Below are 25,175 nucleotides of genomic sequence, written 5' to 3' on the forward strand. Positions count from 1 at the left end.
CGGAGCCTGCTGATGAGACACTGCGTGACGAGCCCTGTCCAGAGTCGTCGCCTTGTCTTGAAACAAACGCTGCTGATAAATAAGCGATCCCAGAAGGCCGCGCGCGCCACTGACGGGATGTGTAAGAAACGCGTTTAGAACGAGCGACGTTTCGTGGTACGTGCGTGCACGGGCGTGTGTAGGTGTGCCGACTTACTGGGGACACCCCCAGGGGCAGGAGTCGAACCTCGACCCGGGCGCTCCATGGCAGCGAGGGGTCGCTGTGTCTCTACCCGCCTCGCAACGGCCGCGTCGTCTCGCGGGGGGGGGGGGGGCGCGAGCGGTGACGCGCGCGCCGTCCCTCGGTTATCGCGGGGGCGCAGGCGGTGCAGCTGCGCGGAGAGGAGCGGTGGGGGGAGGGTGGGGGGAGGAGACGGTCCAAGTGTTAAAGCGGTGGGGGGGGGGGTACGTGCCCACTTGCCAAAGCGGTGGGGGGGGGGGGAAGGGGGGGGCGTGCCCACGTGCTATAGCGGTGGGGGGGGGGGCACGGTCGCACTTGCCAAAGCGGTGGTGGGGGGGGAGGGGGGGAAGAAGGGCGGGGGTGTGGGGGAGACGGCCGCACACGCCAAAGCGGTGGGGGGTGGGGCGGGAAAAGGGGGGGTGGGAACAAGGGAGAGGGGGGAGACGGTCTCACGTCTCACGCTCCAAAGCAGTGGGGACAAGGGGGGTGGGGACTAAGGGGTGGGGGCGAGGGGGGTGGGGATGAAGGGGTGGGGGCGAGGGGGTGGGGATGAGGGGGGTGGGGACGAGGGGGTGGGGGCGAGGGGGGTGGGGACTAGGGGGTGGGGGCGAGGGGGGTGGGGATGAGGGGGTGGGGGCGAGGGGGTGGGGATGAGGGGGTTGGGGACGAGGGGGTGGGGGCGAGGGGGGTGGGGACGAGGGGGTTGGGGACGAGGGGGTGGGGACGAGGGGGTTGGGGACGAGGGGGGTGGGGACGAGTGGGGTGAGGACGAGGGGGGTGGGGGCGAGGGGGGTGGGGGACGAGGGGGTGGGGGCGAGGGGGGTGGGGACTAGGGGGTGGGGGCGAGGGGGGTGGGGACGAGGGGGTTGGGGACGAGGGGGGTGGGGACGAGTGGGGTGAGGACGAGGGGGGTGGGGGCGAGGGGGGTGGGGGACGAGGGGGTGGGGGCGAGGGGGGTGGGGGACGAGGGGGTGGGGGCGAGGGGGGTGGGGACTAGGGGGTGGGGGCGAGGGGGGTGGGGATGAGGGGGTGGGGGCGAGGGGGTGGGGATGAGGGGGTTGGGGACGAGGGGGTGGGGGCGAGGGGGGTGGGGGCGAGGGGGGTGGGGGACGAGGGGGGTGGGGACGAGTGGGGTGGGGGCGAGGGGGGTCCCAGGTGCTCAAGGGCGAGGGGGTCGCAATCGCGGGCTATGACGGGGTAGGACACTTGACAGTGATGGGAGGGTAAGAAGGGGACATTTAATTAGTGAATTACCACGCTCCCTGTGATTCTTCCGTCGGCTTGTTTCTACTCTTCACCCGAGCGGCCAAGTTGCATAAGACACCTTGACGTGAACGTCGCCCCTAGTTGATACCGATTCGAATAAAACAAATAACAAATGGTTTGGTGATGCTGCTGCTGCTGCGAGCCAACGAGAAGACAACGCGACACGTGACGTGTCAACAACACGGGCGGCTTTCACGTGGGGAAAAAATAAAAAATTCAACAGGCGACGCTTCGAACCCGGCCACCCGAGTTCGATTCCCGATCCGATTTCAACCCGTCCTGGGCCCCCCTCCCTTAGGTCGACTCAGGAGCTGATGCTGCGCGTAAAACATCGCCACGAGGGAGACAAAGGCGGCCGGGCGTGGTGCTGCCCACCCCCTCGTGCGCCGTGCCGGCCTTCATAGGTGCTCCTCGCTAACGGCACTTGCCCCAACCGCCTGTCGAAGGCTATGCGGGCGACCTTTGTCTTGTTGCTGTCCATTGTGGAGGAGGTGCTGCCACCTCGTGGACTCGGCCGGCATCTGCAGCTTCGCGCGCGTGCTCGAGGGGGAGGCGCAGCCCTGCAACGGCGCGACCTCGCCCCCTGCTGGCGGATGGTCTATCCCTTCCACGCTGACCCCCACGACGAGGATGGGGGGGGGGGGTCAGGGCCTAGCAGTTAACGCCGCAACTCTGTCCACCACAGGCGGTCGATGTTGCAGGCCGCGTGCGGTGGGGCAAATTGTGGGCACTCTTCGTCTCTTCCACGACGCACTGGCATGGACAACGAGGCCCACAGCCCTCTCGAGGGGCCCTCCAAGCGACTGCCTTTCAATTGCCCAGGTGACCTCAAAGTGCACCAGCCTGGCACCGCCCGGTAATGTCCTTCACGAGCCTCCTCGACAGAGATCGATGTTGACGCATCTCTTGGTAAGGCGCAATCGCGCTCCCTTTCAGTTCAGTTTCATTTATTTTTTGATTTAAAGCTTTCGAGACTGCAGGGATTCATCTTCTTGGTTCTTTCGGTAAAGTCACGTAGAATGGAAATAATAAAATAATAAAAATAAAACATATATTATATTACTTTATTATGTTTTTTAAATATATATATTATATTTTTATATTATGTTTTATTTGTATTATTTTATTATTTCCATTCTACGTGACTTTACCGAAAGAACCAAGAAGATTTCATTTATTTGTTTTTCGAGGCCCTCATCCGCCAGCAGTGGCTATATAAAGCAGTTTAACACGTAGGCTTTCGCGACCAATATCATCCATAATAGAGGTTTTTCTTGGGCTTAGATCGCGTAAATATATAAATGTATCGTTAGAACCCGCCACCACCCGACACACACAGCCAACTCTAATTGTTTGAGTGTTAATCCGGGCCACTGCCGCTGTACCCCACTCCGCCACAAGGCGGAGGCATCGCATTGATTCTGGAACGCAGAACGAACTCAACGCGCTATCGTAACTTTTATCAATCCACTAAATCGTTTTCTTTCGCGGATATTTTTTTCCCCTCGCGAAATTCGTTTATTCGCGGTTTTAAAAAATAAATGTGTATACCATTTCAAATTTCGCGCCCTTCCCACACCCCCCCCCCCCGCCGCGAATTGGTAAAGTGGCATCATGGGGACTTGCTGGGTGGGTGAATCGTGGGGTCCGTGTGCGGCGTACTAAAGCCACCGTGTGTAGCACTCACAAGCAAGACGGCCTTGCCGTGTGGGCCTCGAGACGGCGTCTCTTGAACGCTCACGGACACCGCGACGTTGATGTTTCGAGGTGAATAAAGCTTCCAAATTCACGGTATAAACGTGTGTGGATGCGTTTCACTTTGTTCACGTATTCTATATTGTTGCATTATTCGTGTTGTTATATGTTTGTACTGTTGTACAATTTACTTAAGTACAATATGGGAATGTAATTGTGCAGGATTAATGTCATGATACATTAAAATTTTCTCCGGGACGTTCACTCGGACACGGGAACCTCACCACCCACCCATGCCCCTGTTTCCCCAAACGTAGAACACCCATCGACGTTTGACTCATGAAGGAATCATCCAGTCTCGTCACTCTTTGTCTTAATTAAACTCTTTTTTATTTTATTTTACAAGGTAAGGCCCACTGAGTTTGTAATCCAGCTCTTTTATCAGAAGCGACCTGGTCATGACAACTGATAGTCCGACGAAGTGGCTTGTCACGTGGAAAGTGATATCAGCCGAATGCTCTGAACGCGTGTTTCTAAACGTGTAGGGGGGGAAACAACTGGAGGGACCGGAGAAAAAATCCACGTGACCACGTGGCGAGAGACACGCAAACTCCAAACATACAGCAGGCGTCAAGGTCAGGATCAGGATCGAACCTACGACCTCCTGTGTACCAGGCGAGGTAGTTAACATCTCGCCACCGCAGCGCCACCAGGAGGGTCCTGCCAAATTGTTTCACAGCAGTTGGCGATGGTGGCTCTGTGTGCGTGTGTGCGTGTGCGGTGCGTGTTTGTGCGTGTGTGTGTGCGCGTGTGCGTGTGTGCGCATGTGTGTGTACGTGTGTGTGTATGCGTGTGTGTGCGTATGTCTGCGAGATGCCACTCCGAGTCGTTTCGCGGGGACTATTTCGACAACGCGGACCGCGTCACGCCGGGTCACAACGGCCGAACGACGTCACGGGATCTTCGTGAAGCAGACGGGAGCGTGGGGGTCACGGTTCACAAAGACCCCCCCCCACCCCCCGCATACAGCCTGTAACAGACTGTTGGGGCAAGCGCCGTTAGCGAGTAGCACCACCTAAGAGGGCCGGCACGGCACACGAGGGGGTGGGTGGCCAGCACCACGCCCGACCGCCTTTGTCTTCCCGGTGGCGATATTTACACACCGCACCAGATACTCATTTGAAGCTGAGTCGACCTAGGGGAGGCCCAGGATCGGTACAGATAATCGTAGCCGGTGTTGACCGCGAGCTGGGAATCGAACTCGGGTTGGCGGGCTCATAGCGCAGCGTAGCGCTAACCGCTAAACCATCGGTAGGGTTCACACACAGACACGCACACGCTGCAGTGATAACCAAGGCGGCCGCTGGATTCGAACCGTCAGCCTCTGCGACACGTTAGTTAATCACCACTGTGGCCTTCACATGAGAATGTATACGAGACGACGTTTCAGGCGATCACCCTTCTTCACGGCACTTACGTTCACGAATAAATTGAACGTCGTCGTGGAGACCGTTGGGAGACAGAACAACAACCTGCTGTTCGCGACCGGTATTATCCATAATAAAGTTTTTTTTCCCTAAATATAAAGTAAATGTTTGTGGGTTTAGTCTCCAACACACCGGTGTGCTGAACTAGTAACTGTCACGTTTTGTTCACGTGACAACCCTTACTAGTTGCCTGCCTCGGGTGGTGGCGGGTTTTAACGACGCATTTATATTTAGGCGATCTACGCCAACCACCCCACAGATCTCTCCCGCAAATCACTCATTGCAGCGACACTTCACGGCGACATCGCTCCCCGACTCGCGACAGACGACGAATGATCGCTTGCAAGCCGGGGCAGCGTCCACCCTCGACCCCACGGGGACCGCTGCCACTCGGGGTGCCCCTGGCTGGAGTGGAGCGGTCGCGACGGAGTGCCGATGCAAGTTGTCCACGCGTGGAAGCCTATGCGCACGTGCAAATCCTCCTTCTCCGAGAAGAATAATACCGAGCAGGCTGACGTTTCAGGCAACGGGCCTTCTTCAGAGACGAGAGGACAAACGGGGTTGATGGAATCTTAATCAGGGGTCAGCAATTAAAATAACAAGAGCCGCCGCAATGCACTGTGGGTGAATGCGAGACGGGGGGGGGGGGGTCCTTAACAACACCACGAAGCAGAAGTCCTTACAGAGCCGCGGGTTTCCGACTCCTGATCCAGATTCACCACGGACCTGTCCAGGCCTCCCACTTATCCATTCTCACTCTCACTCCCCTCCAACGCACCTCTCCGAAACACTCCCCAGGGAGGGAGATGGTTGAGATTGGGCCCCGGGAGTGAAGGGCTGCTGGTGACTGGGACGGGCCCCTTGGACATTACCCATCATCCCACAGCAGCTGCCGCCGTCATCTCATCGCCTGCGCTGACACTGAAATCGCAGCTTCGGTGGAGGGGTGAACTTCCACGAAAGGGGGCCGCTCTCTCGCTCTCTCGGATCCACACCAGACACCCGAGCACGTGCACGACTCTCGTCGACTGGACATGTGACAAAAACAAGCTTATTAGCTCATCAGATCCCTTAAGATTCTGAAGGCAAAGGGACTTCCTGCTCAAAGGTGCATCGATGCGGTGGTGTTCATCTAAACTAAAACTATAAATTTCGATTTAAAGCTTTCGTGACTGCAGGGATTCATATTCTTGGTTCTTTCGTAAAGTCACGGAGAAGGGAAATAATAAAATGTTTTATTTTTATTATTTCCCTCTTACGTGACTTTACCGAAAGAACCAAGAATATAAAACTTGAAACGTTTATTTTACCATGATGCAAATTGCACATGATCTATGACACGGTGCGGTCTATTCATACGACCACTATTTGACTCACCCCTCCGCCCCCCACACTTGTGGCACTCATTTTCATAGACCCAGGGATAAGTACGATGGGCCCCCGAATCAACCCTCAAACGGGCTTTGTACTTGCCACCGGTCCCCAAACAGAGAGCTTTCCATGCGTTTCTGAGCAACGTTGTGGTTACAGGAGGGATGGGTGCGTGGTGGAGGCGCGGGGGCAGAAATAGGAGGCCTCATGGGGCCATGGCCAAACTTAGCACGCAGCTGTCACGGTGCCGACAGGAGCGGGAGGGGCCCACGTGACACGGCCTGGACCCTCACCCCACCCCCTTGGCCCCCACCCCACGCAGGGTCAGGTGAGAGGTCACCCCCACTCCACCCAGATCTAGAAACATCCCACGGGAGCAGGGAAACTCGTCCCAAAACTTTAAGCTTCAAGCACAAATACTCGGCCATATATTAACTCCCAGTTTCAGCCAGACCACATCCCACTGCTGAGTTGGAAATCGATATCTTGTCATTGAGAGCTGGGGTCTTTGGTGCAGTTACTGGCCGACAGGCACCGAGTGGCCATGTGCTCACTCCTAAGCAGCCAAAAACTTAATATTGAAATCGAGGATATCAGCCTCACCTCCGTCACGACAGCCATGAATTCCTGGAAGTATCGTCTGCTGTTGTGGAAGCAGACGCAGTGATAGCAGTAGACAAAAACCAAAAGCTCAGGACCGAACCACAAGCACCTAAAAGGGCCCCTCGATGCTGGATATCAGCGGTGCCAGCTTCACCCCAGACACGTGTCCACCTGATTTTTGCATTGGTGGCAATTTTTTTTTCCTAAACATCATTCATCTTAAAACTAAATTATTTTTTATTTTACCGGGCAAGGCCGACTGAGCTACATAGCTCTTTTTCAGAGGAGACCTGGGCCACAAATAATAGCTTACCATGTGGGAATGTATAGCAGCCAAATACTCTAAAACACTTCACGTTGATGTTACATGTGGAAGAAAAAACCGGAGGACCCAGAGAAAAATCTCCACCACACACAGGGAGAACATGCCAACTCGATGGGATCAAACCCACAACCTCCTGTATACCACACAAGGGCGTTAACATCTCACCGTGGTAATGGATGAGGGTTTGGGGGGGGTGATGGGGAACTGGAGGAGTTGGGCTGGGAGAGCAGGATGGAAGGCCCATTTCCCAGGTCTCCACGAGTCCGGAAACCAAGGTGGAAGACTTAAGACCATCAATTCCATGACTTTATCAACAGTCGGTTCCAATAAAAAATAAACAAATTATCCCCCCCCAGCCCTCACTTACTCAAGCCAACGTAATGAGTACTCTCAGCAGCATACAGCCACCCACGGAGGGTAAGAATTTCGCATTCACAGGAGACTCGCAGGCAGGTGTAAACGCACGTTACTCAACCTTTATTTTGCCTTGTGCACGTGTTGACAGTTTCCACAAAGGGTAAAAAAAAGAGTTGTTTTGAACTCTACTAAAATCCAAAGGAGGTACTTCTGGTGGTACGCAAAGTTATTACAAACGGTGACAGGTATAAAGATTTCAGTCTTGGTGTTAGGAGCTGATTTAAAAATGAGACGCGGAGAGAGAAGGCCAATGAGAGAACGCTGGCGATGGTGAGGTCAACAGTGCCGGCAAGGATTGGGTCTCTGCCTGCCCGTCCGTTCCTGCTGGGACGAGGCCATTGGCCCCTCCGCTTCCTGTTCACACACACACACCACAAAAGACAAAGGTTTCCCCACGTTAGAGCCTTGACAGACTTTCGATTTAAAGCTTTCGTGACTGCAGGGATTCATCTTCTTGGTTCTTTCGGTAAAGTCACGTAGAATGGAAATAATAAAATAACAAAAATAAAAAATAATAAAATAATTCTCACGACGTTTCGGCCACAACGCAAGCAGCCATCCTCAGGTGAAAATGATTTTATGTTTTATTTTTATTATTTTATTATTTCCATTCTACGTGACTTTACTGAAAGAACCAAGAAGACCTTGACAGACTGGTGGGGCAAGTGCAGTTATAGGGGAACGTGGTACGGCGCACAAGGGGTCTGGTGTGGTCAGAACCACCGCCCTGCGGCCTTCGTCTTCCCAGTGCTGATGTTTTACACACCGCACCAGGGTACGCATTTGAGGGCGAGTTGACCAAGGGGAAGGCCCAGGACCGGCTCAGATAGCCGCTGGCACTATTATTGTATGTGCAGAACGTCTGTGCCGCCCGTAGCCAACCGTGCTAATTGGAGACTAATTGGTCACGAAATGGAAATTGAACATGGGTGGCCGGGTTTGAAGCACAGCGCGCTAACCGTTGTGCCACCGCTCCCCACTACATAGTTATCACAGTGTCAAATAACAGCATCACCAAACGGCAAGAGAGTTAAGTTCCATCAACTAAACGCAGCCTTGGAGAAATAATTCAAAAGTCACCAAGTTAATTGGGAACCATGCTGTGGAAGACGCTGATGATTCCACACTCAGAAATGCCTCGATGAGATGAGATTATAGAGTAGCTCTGCTCACAACCAGACGGACAGAATTGACCCGATACAGGTGGCGTCATTTGTAATCTCGTATGCGAGTCACCCCCGAGTGCGCTGCTGTGTTAATGCAGAGAAATTGCCTCGCAGCAGCGTAAGTGCGGGGGGGGGGGTGATAAGGTCAGCGCTTCTGGCAGCAACCTCTCGCATGCGTTTACCCACAAAGGGGGGGGGGGGGCTGGCTCATCTCATTCCAGTTACAATTGAGCACACGCACGATGCTGCCCGCAAGCCAGCGTAGATTGTGCAAACAAACACGCCGCTCTACAATCGAGCCGATGGCGAGAACCTGGACTTACCGGCGAGCCGAATCAGAACTGGCATGATACAAAATGCCTGGTTCGTGTTGGGTGGTGGAGGGGGTTTCACAACAAAAATAATTGGCAAGATGATCAGGACGACGAGGCCCAACAAAAGTCTATTCCGCACCCTAAGTTCGGCTGCGAAAATCTCCCGTGTTGGAAACGATGCCGTTCATAAAACTGCAAAACGTGCAGGGGCGGGCGAGTATTTTAATTTAAAGCTCATTGCGTTTTCGCCACGGGGGGGGGGGGGGATTGGACCCGGGAAGGGCTCCAAAATGGGGGGCCCTCCACCCACTTCCGCACACCTTGATGGAGTCATTCAGCAGCAGCAGCAGCAGGCGGCTCGGACGGCGCCGCCGCCACCGCCGCTGGGGTTGGTGGCGCTGCGGCGGCGGCGGTGGCCTCTCCCCCCGTGGACGTGGCGGTCGTGGCGGAGGCCGCGGTGCCGCTGGTGGTGGTGGCCGCGGCGCCGCTCGCCTCCCCTCCGTTGCCGCCCGCGGCCTTGCCGCCCTCTCCGGCGGCGGCAGCTCCTCCGCGCCGCGACCCCCGGCCCCGACCCCGGCTGTAGTACGGCCGGCGGAAGTTCTGCTGCTGCTGGGCGCGGAACGGCCTCTCCTCTCCGGCCTCGTTCTCCTTGTCCTCGGCACCACCCTCGCCGGGGGGGCCGGCGCGGGGCCGCACGGGCCCACGCCTACTGTGGGGGTCACAGGGTGACGTCAGTAGGGTCGCAGGGCGATGCCGGCAGCGGACCGTGTACAGTGTTTTGTCTGCAATATTTTGCTGTCTTTAATTGGATTTTCTGTTTGCACTCGGTCACAGTCACTTTAAGCTGTTTTTTGTTCATGTTTTTGTTTGTTGCGGTTGCACTCGATTCAAGAGCCGAATGGCTCACAGGGCTACACCTAATACACGAACTTGAACTTGTATGTGCCAGCGGCAGACCGTCCGCACGCGCTAACGCGACTGTCCCGTCACAGCAGGGCACCGTCAACTCGGACACTAACGACGACTCCGTACAACACATGCGACATCGCACTGGAGAACCGTTAATCACGTCCCCATCGCCAGCCACCACCCAGACACGACCAGATTAAGTCTCATCACCACAGCCAGTGATTAACGGAGCTTCCTTAGCTCAATGGGGCTTTACCTTAAAATATCTCTTGATCAGTAAACCTTAATGCCAAACACGGTCCCATCTCTGTTGTCAACACAAAGGTCCCATCAAAACAACCGTTAAATGAAGATGACCAAACATCCCAAAAATAGGCCTACAGAGCATGGCCAACTGATGTCGTCGTCACGGGTTCTTTCTGCATTCAAGCTTGCCTGTGGTTTCCGGCCCTTCTTTCCGAAAGGGGGAACACCAAGGGCACGCGGAGAAAGCCCCACGCATGGTGAAGGGGAAACACTATTCCATCAGCTGAAGTCCAGATTTTTTTTTCTATACTGGCTTCTCCCAGGCAAACCAGGGTAGTAGGAGAGTTGACATTTGCGAGATCCACCGATCCTTGATAGCTCCAGTGCTGGGTTACAGGCGTGCGTCGCCGCCGCCACCACCGCCCGGCTAAATTTATGACCAACGACGATGCCAAACGCGACACGTAATCACCGGAGGAGTGAGAGCGTGCCATCGTTTTGGGAGACCAAACCCCGTTGTGTAACCGGGAGACAATCTTAATGTCCACTGCTGATCCCCCCCCCCCCCCCGCTCACTCAACTCCCACGCACTCCCCAGTACCTGCGGTAGGGGCGAGTGAAACCGCGGCCGCCTGGACGGCGTGGTGGGGCCGTGCCGTCCACTCCGGCGTCACCGGCGCCTTCCTCGCCCTCGCCAGCCTCGCCACCCTGTGGGGAGGTGGGGTACAACACAAGGCACGCGTGAACATTGCAACCAGTCAACAGCAACCACCGACAAACGTTCGCCACATTTACAGAAAACAATACTGTAACCACATGCAACACGACAAGTAATTGTACTACAGCAAACCACTAACATCTCCATCCACCACAAGAGATGACAACCACAAGAACCACACGTGCAGAAAAACCCGAGCTGCACGGGGAATGAGAGACGGGGCTGGATTGGGCTGTGCGTGGCGGCGATGTCTCCGTTTGGGAGACCGTGGCGAGTGAGACTGCGCTATGGAGATTGGGCTGGACAGGGTTGGGAAATGCGTGCGTGAGACCGAAGCGAGTTGAGAATCATTTTTATTTATACTGGAGGTATCCGATGAGCTATAAAGCGCTTTCACAGATGTCCAGCACTTGACATGGACAATAGCGGCGCTGTGCAAGGCCAGGGCTCGTAGTCGCACCACCTCTGCGAGAATGGTCATGTAAAGACAGGGATGGCAGTGGAGTTATCCCCCCCTGTGAGACAGTGGAGCTGTTTGTGCAAGACTGGGCTGGATGAACAGCGAGGCTGGGCAAAGAGTGGCTCCACCTCTAGACACTGGGCTAATATAGACGGGGCGAGCGAGGGCTGTGCGAGGCCGGGGTGGTGGGTGACGCTTACGTAGTAGGGCGGGTAGCGACGGCCGCGGTAGGCGGGACGCCGCGTCTGCGTCTGGTACCCGGCCTGGTCGTCCTCCTCCTCCAACGCCTCTTCAGCACCATCACCGCCCTCGCCGCCCTGAGCCGTGCGGCACACACGCCCAGCACCGCACACGGCAAACAGTCACGACCACGACCACGAGACGGCAACCGATATGGGGCAGCAACGCAGTCCGTCATGGAAGGCGGCAACACCATCAGCACAGATGCGTTAAGCACCGACAAAACAACACCGCAGGCCACAACTCGCACAACACCATTACGTCACCACAACAACACCATTACAAGCCACCACAACAGTAGTTTTAACACCCAAACACCACTACAACATCAGGTGTCAACAGCTACAACAACACCGTGACACGAAAGCAACATTGTGGTCTGCTGGTGGAACTGTGTGCCGCTGTTGTTTCTGATGGTTGCTGGTGGAGCTGTGGGTGGCCTGCTAGCACAGCAATCGTCCGCTGGTGGTTATGCGAGGGTGCTGGTGGTTATGCGAGTGTGCTGGTGGTTATGGGAGCGTGCTGGTGGTTATGTGAGTGTGCTGATGGTTATGGGAGGGTGCTGGTGGTTATGTGAGTGTGCTGGTGGTTATGGGAGCGTGCTGGTTGTTATGCGAGTGTGCTGGTGGTTATGGGAGGGTGCTGGTGGTTATGGGAGCGTGCTGGTTGTTATGCGAGTGTGCTGGTGGTTATGGGAGCGTGCTGGTGGTTATGCGAGTGTGCTGGTGGTTATGGGAGCGTGCTGGTGGAACTGTGGGCGGCGGGCTGATGGTGGAGCTGTGGGCTGCTGCGAGGTGGTGGAGGGGGCTGTGGGCGGGCTGCTGCTGCTGCTGGAGGCGAGTGTGTGTGGGGGCCTTGCTCACATTGCGAGCCCCTCCCCGGCCCCGGCGAGGCCCGGCGTAGTAACCCCCGCGGAAGCGCCGGCGATCGGCCGCGTAGCGGCTGCCCTGCACCGCCGTTCCACCCGGCCCGGTCACATTGGCCGCCTCGGCACCCTGCGCACGCACGCACACGTGGGATTGACACAAAATACAAAGATGCCCCGTACAGCCTTTAAGTGCTGTTAGCAAATAGCAGCTATGAATGGCTGCGCGGCACATGACGGGGTTGGGGTGGCCAGCACCACAACCGGCCACCTTTGTCTCCCCCAGTGCTGACATTTTACACTGGCACAAAGTACTAATTTGAGTCCGATTCGACCACTGCACCATCAGATTACTGTGGGCATGTAGAACTACACCAATGTTAGCGTGTGCGGATGTCGGCACGAGAGAGACCCTGGGGCACATTACAACTGTAATCACATGGGTCATACAAAGAGGCCGACAATCAAAATGCAAATGAACGCGTCAGCTATCGGTGCTGTCGCAATTGACGATTGACCCCAGGTCGGGCGCCAGGTTCCAGCGTGCAAGCGGCGGGCCTCACCTTCTCTCCCTCCACAACGTCAAACTCCACCACCTCTCCGTCCCCCACGCTCCGAAGGTATTTCCTTGGGTTGTTCTTCTTGATGGCAGTCTAAGCACAACACACACGCATCAGTCTGTCAATGAGGGACGCGAGAACTCCAAACATTCTTACTTCAGGCATTTTCCCCACTGATGGGGGGGGGGGGGGTGTCTCCACTTTACTGCTTCCTTTCTCCACTCGATCCTGTCCCTGTCGAGCTGGTGGTCTGGACGAGGCTTTCGGCGTTGACCGTGTAACACGACTCGAGTGCCGCCTTCCTCGCTGATGCGTGCAAGCCGCACGCCTCTGCTTGGCGTTATTCATCAACTGCCCACCCCCCTAAAGATTGATTTAGTTGGTCGTAAATGCTCCTCTTCCTCCACTCATTCCTGTTCCCGAGCCATCATCTCAACATCCATTCCAGTCGTTCACAGCCTGGCTCACCACTTCCAATCACCTTTTTCTAGGCCTGCCTTTGCGTAATGAACACGCAAAGCGGTGGGGGTCACACCGCCGTACGCAGCCAACTGGTTGGCTGCGTATGGTGGGAAAGTTCAAGACGCATGACTTGCATGCATGACATGACGGGGGACTGCTTCCTTCCTGCCGTGTGCGAGCGGCACACCTTGCGAGTCGTCATTTCTCGAGCAAATCAACCGTCCGCACAAAATTCCACAACGAATTTATTCATCTTGCGCGTGGTGCAGAATCATCGTCACGTGTACAGCCCACAGCGATTCCAGAATAATTATTGAGCTCCTATTCGGGTTAGTCTTTTGTCTACCTTGGGGGAGCATATCATGTGTATGCTCAATACGCAAAAACAGAAAGTAGTAACTAGATAGGGTGTGGAGCAGTGAAGCAGGGGTTCACACTGCGCGATAAGCAACGGTGACACGAGTTCGATTCCCAGCCACGGCTACCATCAGTGGCGAGGGATATCAGTACCGTGCCGACCGGCGAGGTCAAGTATTGCCAAAAAGTTTGCATGGGCATAGAGGTCTTTAGGCAGCTGACAAAGGGCTGATATCCATTAATATTTAAAGCATCACAATTTAATTCCTACGCACAGGATTAAATGCGTGCATGTTATCAATTGCGTTCAATCGTTAACCATTCTATCGCAGCGCACAACGAGAGTCCCATGTGGGCAGCTCACGTGCTGTGCCCTCTCCACCAGGGTCAGGCTCCGTCTACTGCTGCGGCACAACGACGCGGGGGACCACACGTGTGCATGGAACACGAGTTGTCCAAATTCTACCCCTGTCCCCGACAGCCCTGTCCCCCCCCACCACTGACCACCTGACTCCCATCTCTCCCGCTTCTCCACCTCTCCCCGACTCGGTCTTCGATTACCCCATCTCCCCTCCCCTCGTTTCCCCCCTCCCCTCGCCACCACCTGCCCGCCACCCCCCACTTACTCATCTCTCCCTTTCTCGCTCGCATCTCTGCCTACACCACATATCTCCAAACTCTGACTCACATTTCTCTCCCCATCCCTCCAGCCCCCACCTCCCATTCCTCCAATGCCACCCCCCCTGGCTCCACTGCGCCCGTGTCCCCATCTCCCCTTTAAGACCCATCTCTCCTGATCCTCAACTCTCAAGCCCTAATTTCCCTTCCAATCCCTAATCTCTTCCTCACAATCCACCATCTCCCCACGGCCCGCATCTCTCCCAGCCACCCCCGTGATCTTGTGGCGTGCACGGCTAAACCACTCTCGCTCGTCACCCGCCTCACCTGGTGGACAAAGACATCTTCCTTGGTGTCGTTCCTGCGGCACAAAGCAAGAAGAATCCCTCAGCAAAGACGACGACAACAACACGGGAGTCCAGCCACTCGCAAACACGCGAACAACCACAGCCACCCGTCACGGGACCACCAGCCTCAGGGCCCACGTGGTCACGTGGAACAACCGGCCCCAAAGAACCCACAAAGGGCCGAACGGCCACACGTCACGCCCTTACAGAGCCCACCACTACCCCCCCCATCTCATGGGTTTGACCCAATGACCCCACATGACCGAATGACCCCTCCCCGTCTCACCGGTTGATGAAGCCGTATCCGTTTCTGACGTTGAACCACTTGACCGTGCCGAGCACTTTGGTGGCTACGGAAAGGGGGGGGGGGGAGACGCACACGCACGCACCGCGCGACACTTCATGTGTGACCCGGGACAAACATCATTTGGATTTAAATGTATTAAATGTTTCGCCAAGGAAATCAAAGAGAGGTATGTCCATTGACACACAGCAGACACGCACACAACACGTGGCACACGTGCAAGGCCAGGCAACACGTGCAAGGCCTCAAAGAGAGAGGAATGAAGGGGCCAGGGGGGATATTCGAAAGCCCCACACACGTCAAAGGCCGAGGGAGGGGAGATGGATTTTTTTAAACATCCTGCACACGTGAAGACACTAATTAACGCCACACGAATACACACGAAGACCAGGGTTACATAGATGCATTCAAGGCCCTGCACGCATTAAGGCCAACCCCAACTTAAAGGGACCCGGCAGACGAAGCGAGGCCCGGGAACACGTGCATGGATTAAATCCGAAACCTCAAGCAGGACATATCTCAATGCGCGTCCCACCCCAACGAATTGTCAGGCGTTACATTAAATATATGTTCATGTGGCCCCTTTACGCGCGAAGGCCCACGACAAATGAATATAAATCAAGGACTAAGACAGCTACAATTAACATCCTGAACGCGTGGAAGGAGGACGGGCCTCGGATAAATTAATTCCACACGAGCTCACAAAACAAGCCAGCCAGCGGACACAAGATCAAATGCTTGCCCGGTACAAAAATTAAGAATGAAGGGGGGCCCTCCCCCCCACGTGAAGGGCCCTGGGCGAGCCGCACACGAGACGAGCGCACGACGCGCGCGAGATCCGGGACGCGTCCTTTAAGAGAAATCGCGGCGCGATTAATACAAAATTGGAACAAAGAGACGCCGCTAAGAAGGGGGAACACTGGGGGAGGATGAGGGAGGAACGCACGAAAACCCCAGAGGTGCAAAGCAACAAAAACCCGCGCTGGACAAGGGATATCGAGCGAAGGCCGCGGGTCTTGTGGAGGCCCCGGACAGCCACCACGTGGCAGGAGCCGACTGCTCCACGCGTCTCGCGCCAAGCTCCGCTAACCCAGGGGGGGTCACCCCTCTCGTGTCGGCTTCCACACAACACCCAGCTTCTCATCCCCTTAAGCCACGCTTCTCAATTCAGCAATTCTCTCCCCCCCCCCCTCATCCTCTCGTAGTTCCCGTAGTTCTCAACTCCTCGTGCGCCCTGGCTCTGCCCCGGGTGACACGTGCCCCAGCCTTGCCGGGCAGCCCGCTGCGGAGACGCCGGTCAGAAGGCACCTCTCACCGCGGCGGCGGTAAATCCACACCCCTCTCTCCACCCCAACATTTGCCTCGGCGCCCATTACCGATTATCTTCTTCTCGGCGACCGCCGGCCGGGGCTTTTCTGGCTGCGCCGCGGCCTCGCTCATGATGGTGGTGGTGGTGGTGGCGGCGGAGGTGGTGGTGGCGGTGGAGCGGTGCGGCCTCGTTCCTGCGTGAAATGGCGGCTCGCCTCCGCCTCTTGTCCCCTCGTGCGTCCTGACGTCACCTCACGGGTGCGGGGAGCGTGGTGACGTCACCTCACGGGTGCGGGGAGCGTGGTGACGTCGTCACGAGCGACGGTGGGGTGGGGGTAGGAGGAGGGTAACGCCGCGCGGATGACGTGATGACGTCACCGCGTTGCGGAGAGCGTGGTGACGTCGCGACGTACGGAGAGCAACGGACTGGAGTCACGACGCGCGGATAGCGTGGTGACGTCACCGCGGTTGCAGAGAGCGTGGTGACGTCGCGACGTACGGAGAGCAACGGACTGGAGTCACGGCGCGCGGATAGCGTGGTGACGTCACGACGGTGCGGGGAGGGGTGGAGACGTCACGCCCCCGAAGATAGCGTGGTGACGTCACGGCGTGAGGAGAGCGGCGACGACGTCATGACGCACGTGCAGCGTTGAAACGTCACGACGTACCGAAGTGCGTGGTGACGTCACGCGGCAACGTCGGAGAACGGGAAATCGTTCACAATTGGCAGATCAATCAACAACCAATAAACAATCAATCAACAATAAATTAACCATCAATCAACAAACGCGGGGCCTCTCGTCCAATACTTTATTGCTCCAGAAGGCTCACAGGCTGATGGCCTTTAAATAAAGTGGCTTTATTAATTTACTGCAAATCGCCAAACAGACCCTACCCACTACGCACTCGCTTAATTGATTGCCCAATGAACCGTCCATAAATGACGGCACGCAACTTAGGGGGGGGGTCAGACATTTATGACGATGTGTGACGAGGGGGAGGGAATTTGAGAAATGTGACGTCACATGCGCAACTTTAAATAAATATAGACAACACGTTCTACTTAATTAAATAGACTTTTTAATAAATGTTTTCTCCTACAACATCAAATTGCAGCGCCACATTAAATACGCACAACAATGACAATAGTTTCTGAAACGTCGTGAGAATTGTATTTTATTATGTTTTATTTTCATTCTTTTATTATTTCCCTTCTACGTGACTTTACCGAAAGAACCAAGAAAATGACAATAGTTTAAAGGGATTTGAAGCATGGGTTGAGCTTTGTGACGTCATATTTGAGGGGGGGGGGTCTGACTTTTTGTGACGCCGTGTGACGAAGGGGGGGGGGGTCAAATATCGTCCAAAATCGCGTGACGTCATTTATGGACGGCCGCCAAGCTCTGCGGGTCCTCTCCATAGCGAGATGGTCTCGGCCGATGAATGAGCCATCTCATGCCAGAGAAAACCGGAGCAACTTGGGAGCAAACCCACAGTGGTGTGAGGGAGAAACGCTCGATCCCGCACAGACGGGACAGGCGTCGTCTTCTGGCGAGCCATGGTACGCCCTCCCACGGGGAAGGGAATTTCACATGTATGTGTGCGTGTGCGTGATCCACCAACCCTGGTCTGCTGCCTTCCAGCGTGCGGGATCACAATAGACAAGCCACGTGGGTCGCCCACCCACGGGCCCGCCGATTAAATTCTGTGCGAAAAGTTTGGGAAATGATTTCATCATCGTCATCGTCGTCACCACGATCCATGGGCACATCGCCAGTAGGTGTCCACTGCCAATTTCCTCATTCATTTTCACTTTCCTCCTCCGTCTCGTGCCAAGAGTCTCAAGTCGTGGCCGCATATTTTTTGGCACCAACCTCCCTTGTCGTCATCAAGCCATGCTCTGTTAGGTCTTCCTATATTTCCTGTTCCTTGCATTTTTCCGAACAACACACTTTAAATTTTCCCGTTGTTCATCCAACACGTATGTCAAAATAGTTAGTTTCCTTCTCATCACTCCCTGCATCACAAACCGTTCGACCCATACGGTTTACCCCGTATTCTTGCACAGGGACATTAAGTTTGCATGTCCATGCGGCACACAGCCGTTTCAATCCGGGCACATGTTTTTGTCTTTGTGTTTCTCCCTTGTGATGGGACTTAAGGATGAACGTTGAGATTTATAAGGGCACGGGATGACCGATAAGGTCTGAGTCGGTCTGTAATAGGATAGGCACTGAGAAGGGGTTGACAGGTACGTAGTGGTGAGTGTACTAGTGGTGAGTGTACTAGTGGTGAGTGTAGTAGTGGTGAGTGTAGTAGTGGTGAGTGTATTAGTGGTGAGTGTACTAGTGGTGAGTGTACTAGTGGTGAGTGTAGTGCTGGTGAGTGTACTAGTGGTGAGTGTAGTGCTGGTGAGTGTACTAGTGGTGAGTAGTGGTGAGTGTACGAGTGGTGATTGTCCATTTGTTTGTGTTTCTCGCTTGTGTTCGGACTTAGGATGAACTTTGAGATGTAATGGCACACGGGGTGACCGATAAAGTCCGAGTCGGTCTGTAAAAGGGGGTTTTGGCAGGTAACAGAATCAGGTTGCCTTCTTCTCTGCACGACCTTTGTCTCGCTTCCACGCTGCTCACGCTTCGGGAAGGAGATTTAGGGTCGCGACAAATTTGGGGAGCGAGACAGAATCCCAAGACCGCCGTTGAAATAAAAACAAATCCGCGGCAACGCAAACAAGAACCTCGGCCACGACTCCTCCCGTTGCCACGAAAAGTCGACGTTTATTGCCCCTTTCTCGTCAGACGACCTGACATTGCAGCACGGCGATTGGAGGCGATCTCCAGCGGTCGAAACAGACGGAATAGTTCTTAGATACCGCGGGACGAGTTCGCGACATCCACCACGGGGCGAATGGAGTTGCGCGCGCAGCCTCGCAGAGTCGCGACGACACGCGGATCATTCAGACGTCGCACAAGAGTACGTTTTATTTAGACACTTTCAAGGTTATATGTGTGTAATTTATCATTTGTGTGTGTGTCTTTGTGTGTGTGTCTTTGATGCGTGTGGAGGGAGCGTCGGTGCAGCGGTTAGCACGCTGCGCTTTGCTACGAACCCGGCGTGCCGAGTTGGATTGCCGCTCAGGACCAATAACAGTGCCAGTGAATATTTGAATCGGTCCCCGAGCCTGCTCCTAGGTCAGCTCAGCCTTAAAATGAGTACCTGATGTGGGGGAGACAAAGTCAGCCGGGGTAGGGTTTTGGCCACCCACCCCAACTTTTATGCCATGCCGACCTTCATTGGTGCACGCGAACAGGGCCTGGCCCCAACAGCCTTTTAAAGGATACGGGTTTGGGGGGGTCTTTGTCTTCGTGCGTGCGTGTGTGTTTGTGTAAAATACAAATGGCACAATTTGTAGAGCAAGACACGCTTGTTACGATTGCAGTATTACAAATGAGTGTTGACGATTCACATGGATGACATAACAACAAAATACACTCAGTTATTTTAACCATCATCAGCCACGATAAATCCACTGCTGGATGGAGCTCCCTGCCCTAAAGCCGCCGGCCGCCACCGTCGCCAAAATCCCTTCGCGATCCTGCGATTAAATAATCCACCCCGGCACCTCCACAGCAACTCATTTCATCACTCCATCTCCTGCCCGGTGGCCGCCATCATAATTCCTCGACTATCGTCATCACAATAATAATTATTAAAGACATTCATCATCACGATACCTGATTTATTGGTAAAGTTATAGCCGTACGACAAGAAACACGCACCAGACTTTCCCATCAAGTCCAATGGGGCAGAGCCTTTGCTGCGTTGAACCAAACCACCGTCGCCCACCTCAACGTCCATCCAGCCACTCCATTACAACTTCCATCCATCCCATTCCAACGTCCATCCATCCCATCTCAAATTCCATCTTCCATCCATCCCATCCCAACGTCCATCCATCCATCCCACCCCCATCCCAACGTCCATCCATCTCATCCCCTGCTGAATCCTCTCCAAGCAGCGGAACGAGATCTGGAGAGGTCCGTGGCGTCATCGTCCGAGCGAGCGAGCGAGCGAGCGATCGAGCGAGTCGGGACATCACGGGAAGTGAGTGGGTGTCATTGCAGTGCAGCTTGAGTCCATCCTCGAGTCCCCCCCCACCCCACCCCACCACCCTCCAGAAAATATTCTCACGAGCTTCAATTATATTAAACTGCCTTCGTGCATATACTAATTTACATTTCCACCGCGTGCAATCAATGCCGTGCCTTTTTGTTGTTAAAATGTTTTTTTCTTCCATCTGATGTTGATGCCGATTGCACCAACGGCGTCGCGTCACGATGCAGAGAATTCGGATCTCTTGTGGAGCAGTGCGACGATCGGTGATGGGGGAACGCCCCGCTGAAGCAGATCTCACAGAGCTACCGTTGGACGTGGTTTCCGGCGACCTCTGGTCAACTCACACAATATATCTGCCACGCGCGAGCGAGTTTCATCGCACGAGAGTCAAACGGATAATTTAATCCTTTGGAATTTATCCAAATTAAGTGCAGAAATAAATGTATAGTTTTTTTCAAATTTTTTTGTTGTGTTTTTTTTGTGTGTGCAGCCATTTGGTGACGGAGGACCATCCCACTCACCCGGCTGCTTATTTTAAATCTCAGTTAAACAATCACTCTGGCCGGAACAAAAACACATTTATCGTCCAACCTCACCACCACGGGACACGTCCTTCTCATTTCTCCACCTTCTTGGATTTCTTGCGCTGGATCATCTCCAGCTTCCAGGTGGGCAAAGTGTTCCCCGTCGCGCTGGGCATCTGCGGGGGCGCCACTACCGCCGACCGGACCTGGCCATTCATCTCGGCAGATTTAACGCTGCCACGGGCGCCGGCACCCAAGGCTTTTCCACTGCGAGCGTCACCACCACCACCGCCACCGATTGGTGCTGCTCCCTTGCCTTCACCTGGTAGTGTCACCACCGGCCTGATCTGGCCGTTCATCCCAGCGCCAACAGCACCACCGCCACCACCCGTCGGTGCTCCCCCCTTGCCTCCGAATTCTATTCCGTTGGCGCTCCGGATTTTGAAGCTGGCCCCCCCGCCAGCGGGCCCAGCCGCATTGGTGCCGAGCACCCGCCCGCTAGCGACGTTACTCCCACCCGCCGCTCCAGTGATGGTGGTAGCTCCTCTGCCACCCCCGCCAGGCGTGACCACCCATCCCCCTCCTCCTGCGGGATTCAAATTCATCCTGAGTCCGGAGGCGTCCCTGCTACCGCCGCCGCCACCATCCGTGACGTCACCTCCGGAGTTGGGTCCTGCCCTGGTGGTGGTTGCTGTACCGGCAGAACTGATGGTGAATTTACTGGCAGTGGAAATGCTGGTGGCTCCACCGAAGGAAGTTGCGGTCGTAGATTTACCGGTAGCGGAATTTGCGGTGGGTCCATTGAAGGAACTTGCGGTTGCAGATTTACCGGCAGCAGAATTTGCGGTGGATCCGCCGAAGGAATTTCTTGTCGCAGATTTACCGGATGCAGAATTTGTAGTGGCTCCACCGAAGGAATTTGCGGTCACAGATTTACCGGCAGCGGAATTTTCGGTGGACCCGCCGAAGGAATTTCTCATCCCAGATTTATCGGATGCAGAATTGGCAGTGGCTCCACCGAAGGAACTTGCGGTCGCAGATTTACCAGCATAGGAATTCACGGTGGGTCCCCCGAAGGAAAATCTCGTGACGGATTTACCGGCAGCTGAATTGGCAGTGGCTCCACCGAAGAAACTTGCGGTCGAGGATTTACCGGCAGTAGAACCGGTGCCGAGCCCACCGGCCGCGGTGGGACTGGCAGGGCCGTAACTGGAGCTGTAGGATCTCGGCACACCATTGGCTGTCGGTTTGGTGCCGGCTGTGCCGCCATTGGCCACGTGGCCATCACAGGGTGTGGCTTTGCCCGTGCCATTGACCGCGTTGGTGTTGGTGGTGACGCCGCCGGCCTGCGCCCCGGCACCGTCCACCCTCTGCGGCGCGTCATGCGTTTCCGTCTTGTGCGCGTTGTCGTTCAGGCTCTGTTGAAAGACACGTGCGGGAGGGGCAGGGCGGAGGAATGAGATATCGCATCGTCGACTCGCTTCATTCGATACACGGGAAAAGCTTACCCAATGCCGTTTTATCAAACGCTCGTTTTGGCTCGACGCGGTTTGCATCCGTCCGAAGGTGCGGATGAATTGACCGCGAGAATGATTTATTTACCACGAATGTTGTTGCGCGCGTACATTTTTCGCGGGTAGTTTTTTGCACAAAAATGTCACTCGTACTCAACACACACAACGTCACAACGCAAGTTTTCACATCGTCGAAGGCATCTAGCCGTCCGCTCGTTAAACAAAGAGGGGAGAGGGGGGGGGGTGATAGTTTCGGACCCACGAGGCCGATCATTTGTCGAACACGGTTTTGTCCAACGCGGCATTTTGTAGGAACGCAACCCGCCCCCCCCCCCCCCCGTGTTTGGCGAGGTCTGCCGGCATTGCTGTAAGAATCATGATCACGCTTGTTTCTCCAGGAACGCTTCACCGAGTCTCAGGACTTTATTTTCTATTGGAGGACTCTCGTAAGACGCCACAGCAGGGGGTGCGATCTTGCCGCTACTGCTGCTGCAGCTGAGTGTAGCATTGGGACGTTATAGTCAATACCGGTCAAATTGTGTGTGTGTTTATTTTCAGCTATGGGAGGAAAGCGGAGAACCTGGTGGAAACCCGTGGAGAACAGGGGGAGAGCATACAGGACTCCGCACACTCACCCACTCACTCACCCACTCACTCACCCACTCACTCACCCACTCACTCACCCACTCACTCACCCACTCACTCACCCACTCACTCACCCACTCACCCACCCACTCACTCACCCACTCACTCACCCACTCACTCACCCACTCACTCACCCAATCACCCACTCACTCACCCACTCACTCACTCACCCACTCACTCACCCACTCACTCACCCACTCACTCACCCACTCACTCACCCACTCACTCACACTCTATATAACTCGGGGGAGAACATACAAACTCACCCACTCACTCACTCTCGACGAAACAGGGGGAGAATATACAAAATCCAGCACAGGAAGGCACCCTGGGTCCGAAATCGAACCCAGGCCCTCCTTCCTGCCGCGAGGCACCACGGGTGTTAGCCCTGCGCCACCACCCGACGTCACGAGCCCGTGAGTAGCATTCACGTTTCCTGCTTTCAGGAGCGGCCATCTCGTCCCAGCAGCCCATTGCCGTACCCACCTTGCGCACACAACAAAGACAAAACCCCCCCATCCCCCCCACCCCCGTGTAGCCTTCACACACTGTTGGGGCAAGTGCTGTTAGCAAGTAGCACCGCTGAAGGCCGGTACGGCACACGAGGCGATGGGTGGCCAACACCACACCCGGGCCACCACGTTTACACATCGCACCAGGTACTCATTTGAGGACCGAATCAACGCACGCCGAGACAAAGACACAGGTGACGGGTAAAGGTGAAGCCCTGCAATTTCCCGCTTACGCCACCGCCGGCGGAAAGGGGCTCCACTCGAGGTGTCCTCCCCAGGCCTACTCTTCCACGCAGGCCAGACGCCTCCGAAGGGGCCGGAGTCCCCACGCTTCATGTATCAAGCCCCACCCCCGCCTGGACACGGATGCCCAATTCCGCAGACTGTCCGGGTCAAACCAGCACGTGGCCAAGTCAAACCCGGGCAGGTGGCAAACCCATCCAAACCGGTCAGACGTCCTTGAAGGGGTGAGGGTACCCGCGCAGCACGCGACCTGCCCATTGGCTAACCAGCGGCGGCACACTTTCTCCACCACGGGTTCAGATGCCACAACGGGAGATGGGATCGAACCTCTGTGACCAACTGGATTTGAACGTCCAATGGCGCCACTCGCCATCACACCACGGACACAAGGAGACGATATGTATTCCAGGTCACCCGAGGACAGGTGCTGCTACCAAGCACCCATTTAAACAGGAACAGCAAACAAGGATGCGGTTGCAGCGGTCACCGATACACGCCACACAGATACCCTCGGAGAGCCTTGCAGACTGTTGGGGCTAATGCTGATAGCGAGCTCACCTATTAAGACGGTGCCGATGTTGACACACCAACCCGGGTATTGATTTAAGGCCGAGTCGACCCGGAATCGAACTCGGGTCACGGGGTTCGTAGCGCAGTGCGGTAACCACCACGCTACTTTTACAAAGACAAAGATCTCGTGTAGCCTTAACAGACTGGAGGAGCAAGTGCTGTTAGCGAGCACCTACGAAGGCTGGCACAGCACATGAACGGGTGGGTGGCCAGCACCACGCCCGGCCGCCTTTGTCTCCCTAGTGCCGATCTTTACACACCGTACCAAATAGTCATTTAAGGCTGTGTCGACCTAGGAGAGGCCCAGGACCGGTTCATATAATCGTTGCCGGTGTTGGTGGCCGTGAGAGCGAATAAAACTCGGGTCGCTGGGTTTGTAGCGCGGCACGCGAACCGCTAACACTCCGCTCCCCCCCCAACGCACACGCGCTAAGATCCCCCACATTGACCAACAGACTGCTGGGGCAAGTGCTACTAGCGAGCACCTATAAATGAAGGCCGATGTTAACTCCCTCGCCTGGTTTACGGGAGAGTCGTGGGTTCAATATCAATTTTATAATTGTTCTAAAGTGTCTCGAAATAAGTCGCTGCTCTCTTGAACCTATAATATGAGATAAGATTCGACTATTTATTTTCGGCAATGGGACATTGGGACATCTTCTCGCGAGGCCGGCATGCTATGGGTTGTGGTTCTGGCTGGGCTGGGCACGGCAAAGAAGCCGGCGATTTTTTTCACAAGTGAATACAAACCCCTCACCGTCGGGGCCCTGCACTGGCTCGGCTCCGACGTGCC

At 55.4% G+C, this 25,175-nt stretch overlaps 2 protein-coding genes across 2 annotated transcripts in view; both read right to left on the reverse strand.

Annotated features, from left to right (window-relative positions):
* Positions 1–7,423: 7,423 nt before the first annotated feature.
* On the reverse strand, positions 7,424–16,505 carry LOC144942798 (Y-box-binding protein 3-like). Its single transcript, XM_078869740.1, has 9 exons — positions 16,327–16,505; positions 14,933–14,996; positions 14,627–14,660; positions 12,866–12,955; positions 12,301–12,432; positions 11,398–11,514; positions 10,621–10,727; positions 9,185–9,573; positions 7,424–7,738 (listed from the first exon to the last, which is right to left on the reverse strand). The coding sequence occupies exons 1-8, from the start codon at positions 16,388–16,390 to the stop codon at positions 9,195–9,197; spliced, it is 987 nt and encodes a 328-aa protein (XP_078725866.1). The 5' UTR covers positions 16,391–16,505; the 3' UTR covers positions 7,424–7,738; positions 9,185–9,194.
* A 2,515-nt stretch (positions 16,506–19,020) lies between these two features.
* Positions 19,021–25,175, reverse strand: part of LOC144942874 (uncharacterized) — a 39,478-nt gene continuing 33,323 nt past the window's right edge. Inside the window, exon 6 of the mRNA XM_078869881.1 lies at positions 19,021–22,316. Within this exon, the coding sequence (XP_078726007.1) occupies positions 20,991–22,316 (1,326 nt within the window). The 3' untranslated portion in view covers positions 19,021–20,990. The remainder of the gene's footprint in view (positions 22,317–25,175) is intronic.

The sequence above is a fragment of the Lampetra fluviatilis genome, chromosome 28 (genome assembly GCF_964198595.1).
Source record: "Lampetra fluviatilis chromosome 28, kcLamFluv1.1, whole genome shotgun sequence".
Lineage (NCBI taxonomy): Eukaryota > Metazoa > Chordata > Hyperoartia > Petromyzontiformes > Petromyzontidae > Lampetra > Lampetra fluviatilis.

Excerpts from the sequence above, each read along its gene's own strand:
- LOC144942798 (XM_078869740.1), bottom strand. The coding sequence starts at position 16,390 with ATGAGCGAGGCCGCGGCGCAGCCAGAAAAGCCCCGGCCGGCGGTCGCC. Across the intron at positions 14,661-14,932 it reads GGATACGGCTTCATCAACCG|GAACGACACCAAGGAAGATG; the intron begins GTGAGACGGGGA and ends TTTGTGCCGCAG. Across the intron at positions 9,574-10,620 it reads TTCACTCGCCCCTACCGCAG|TAGGCGTGGGCCCGTGCGGC; the intron begins GTACTGGGGAGT and ends TGACCCCCACAG.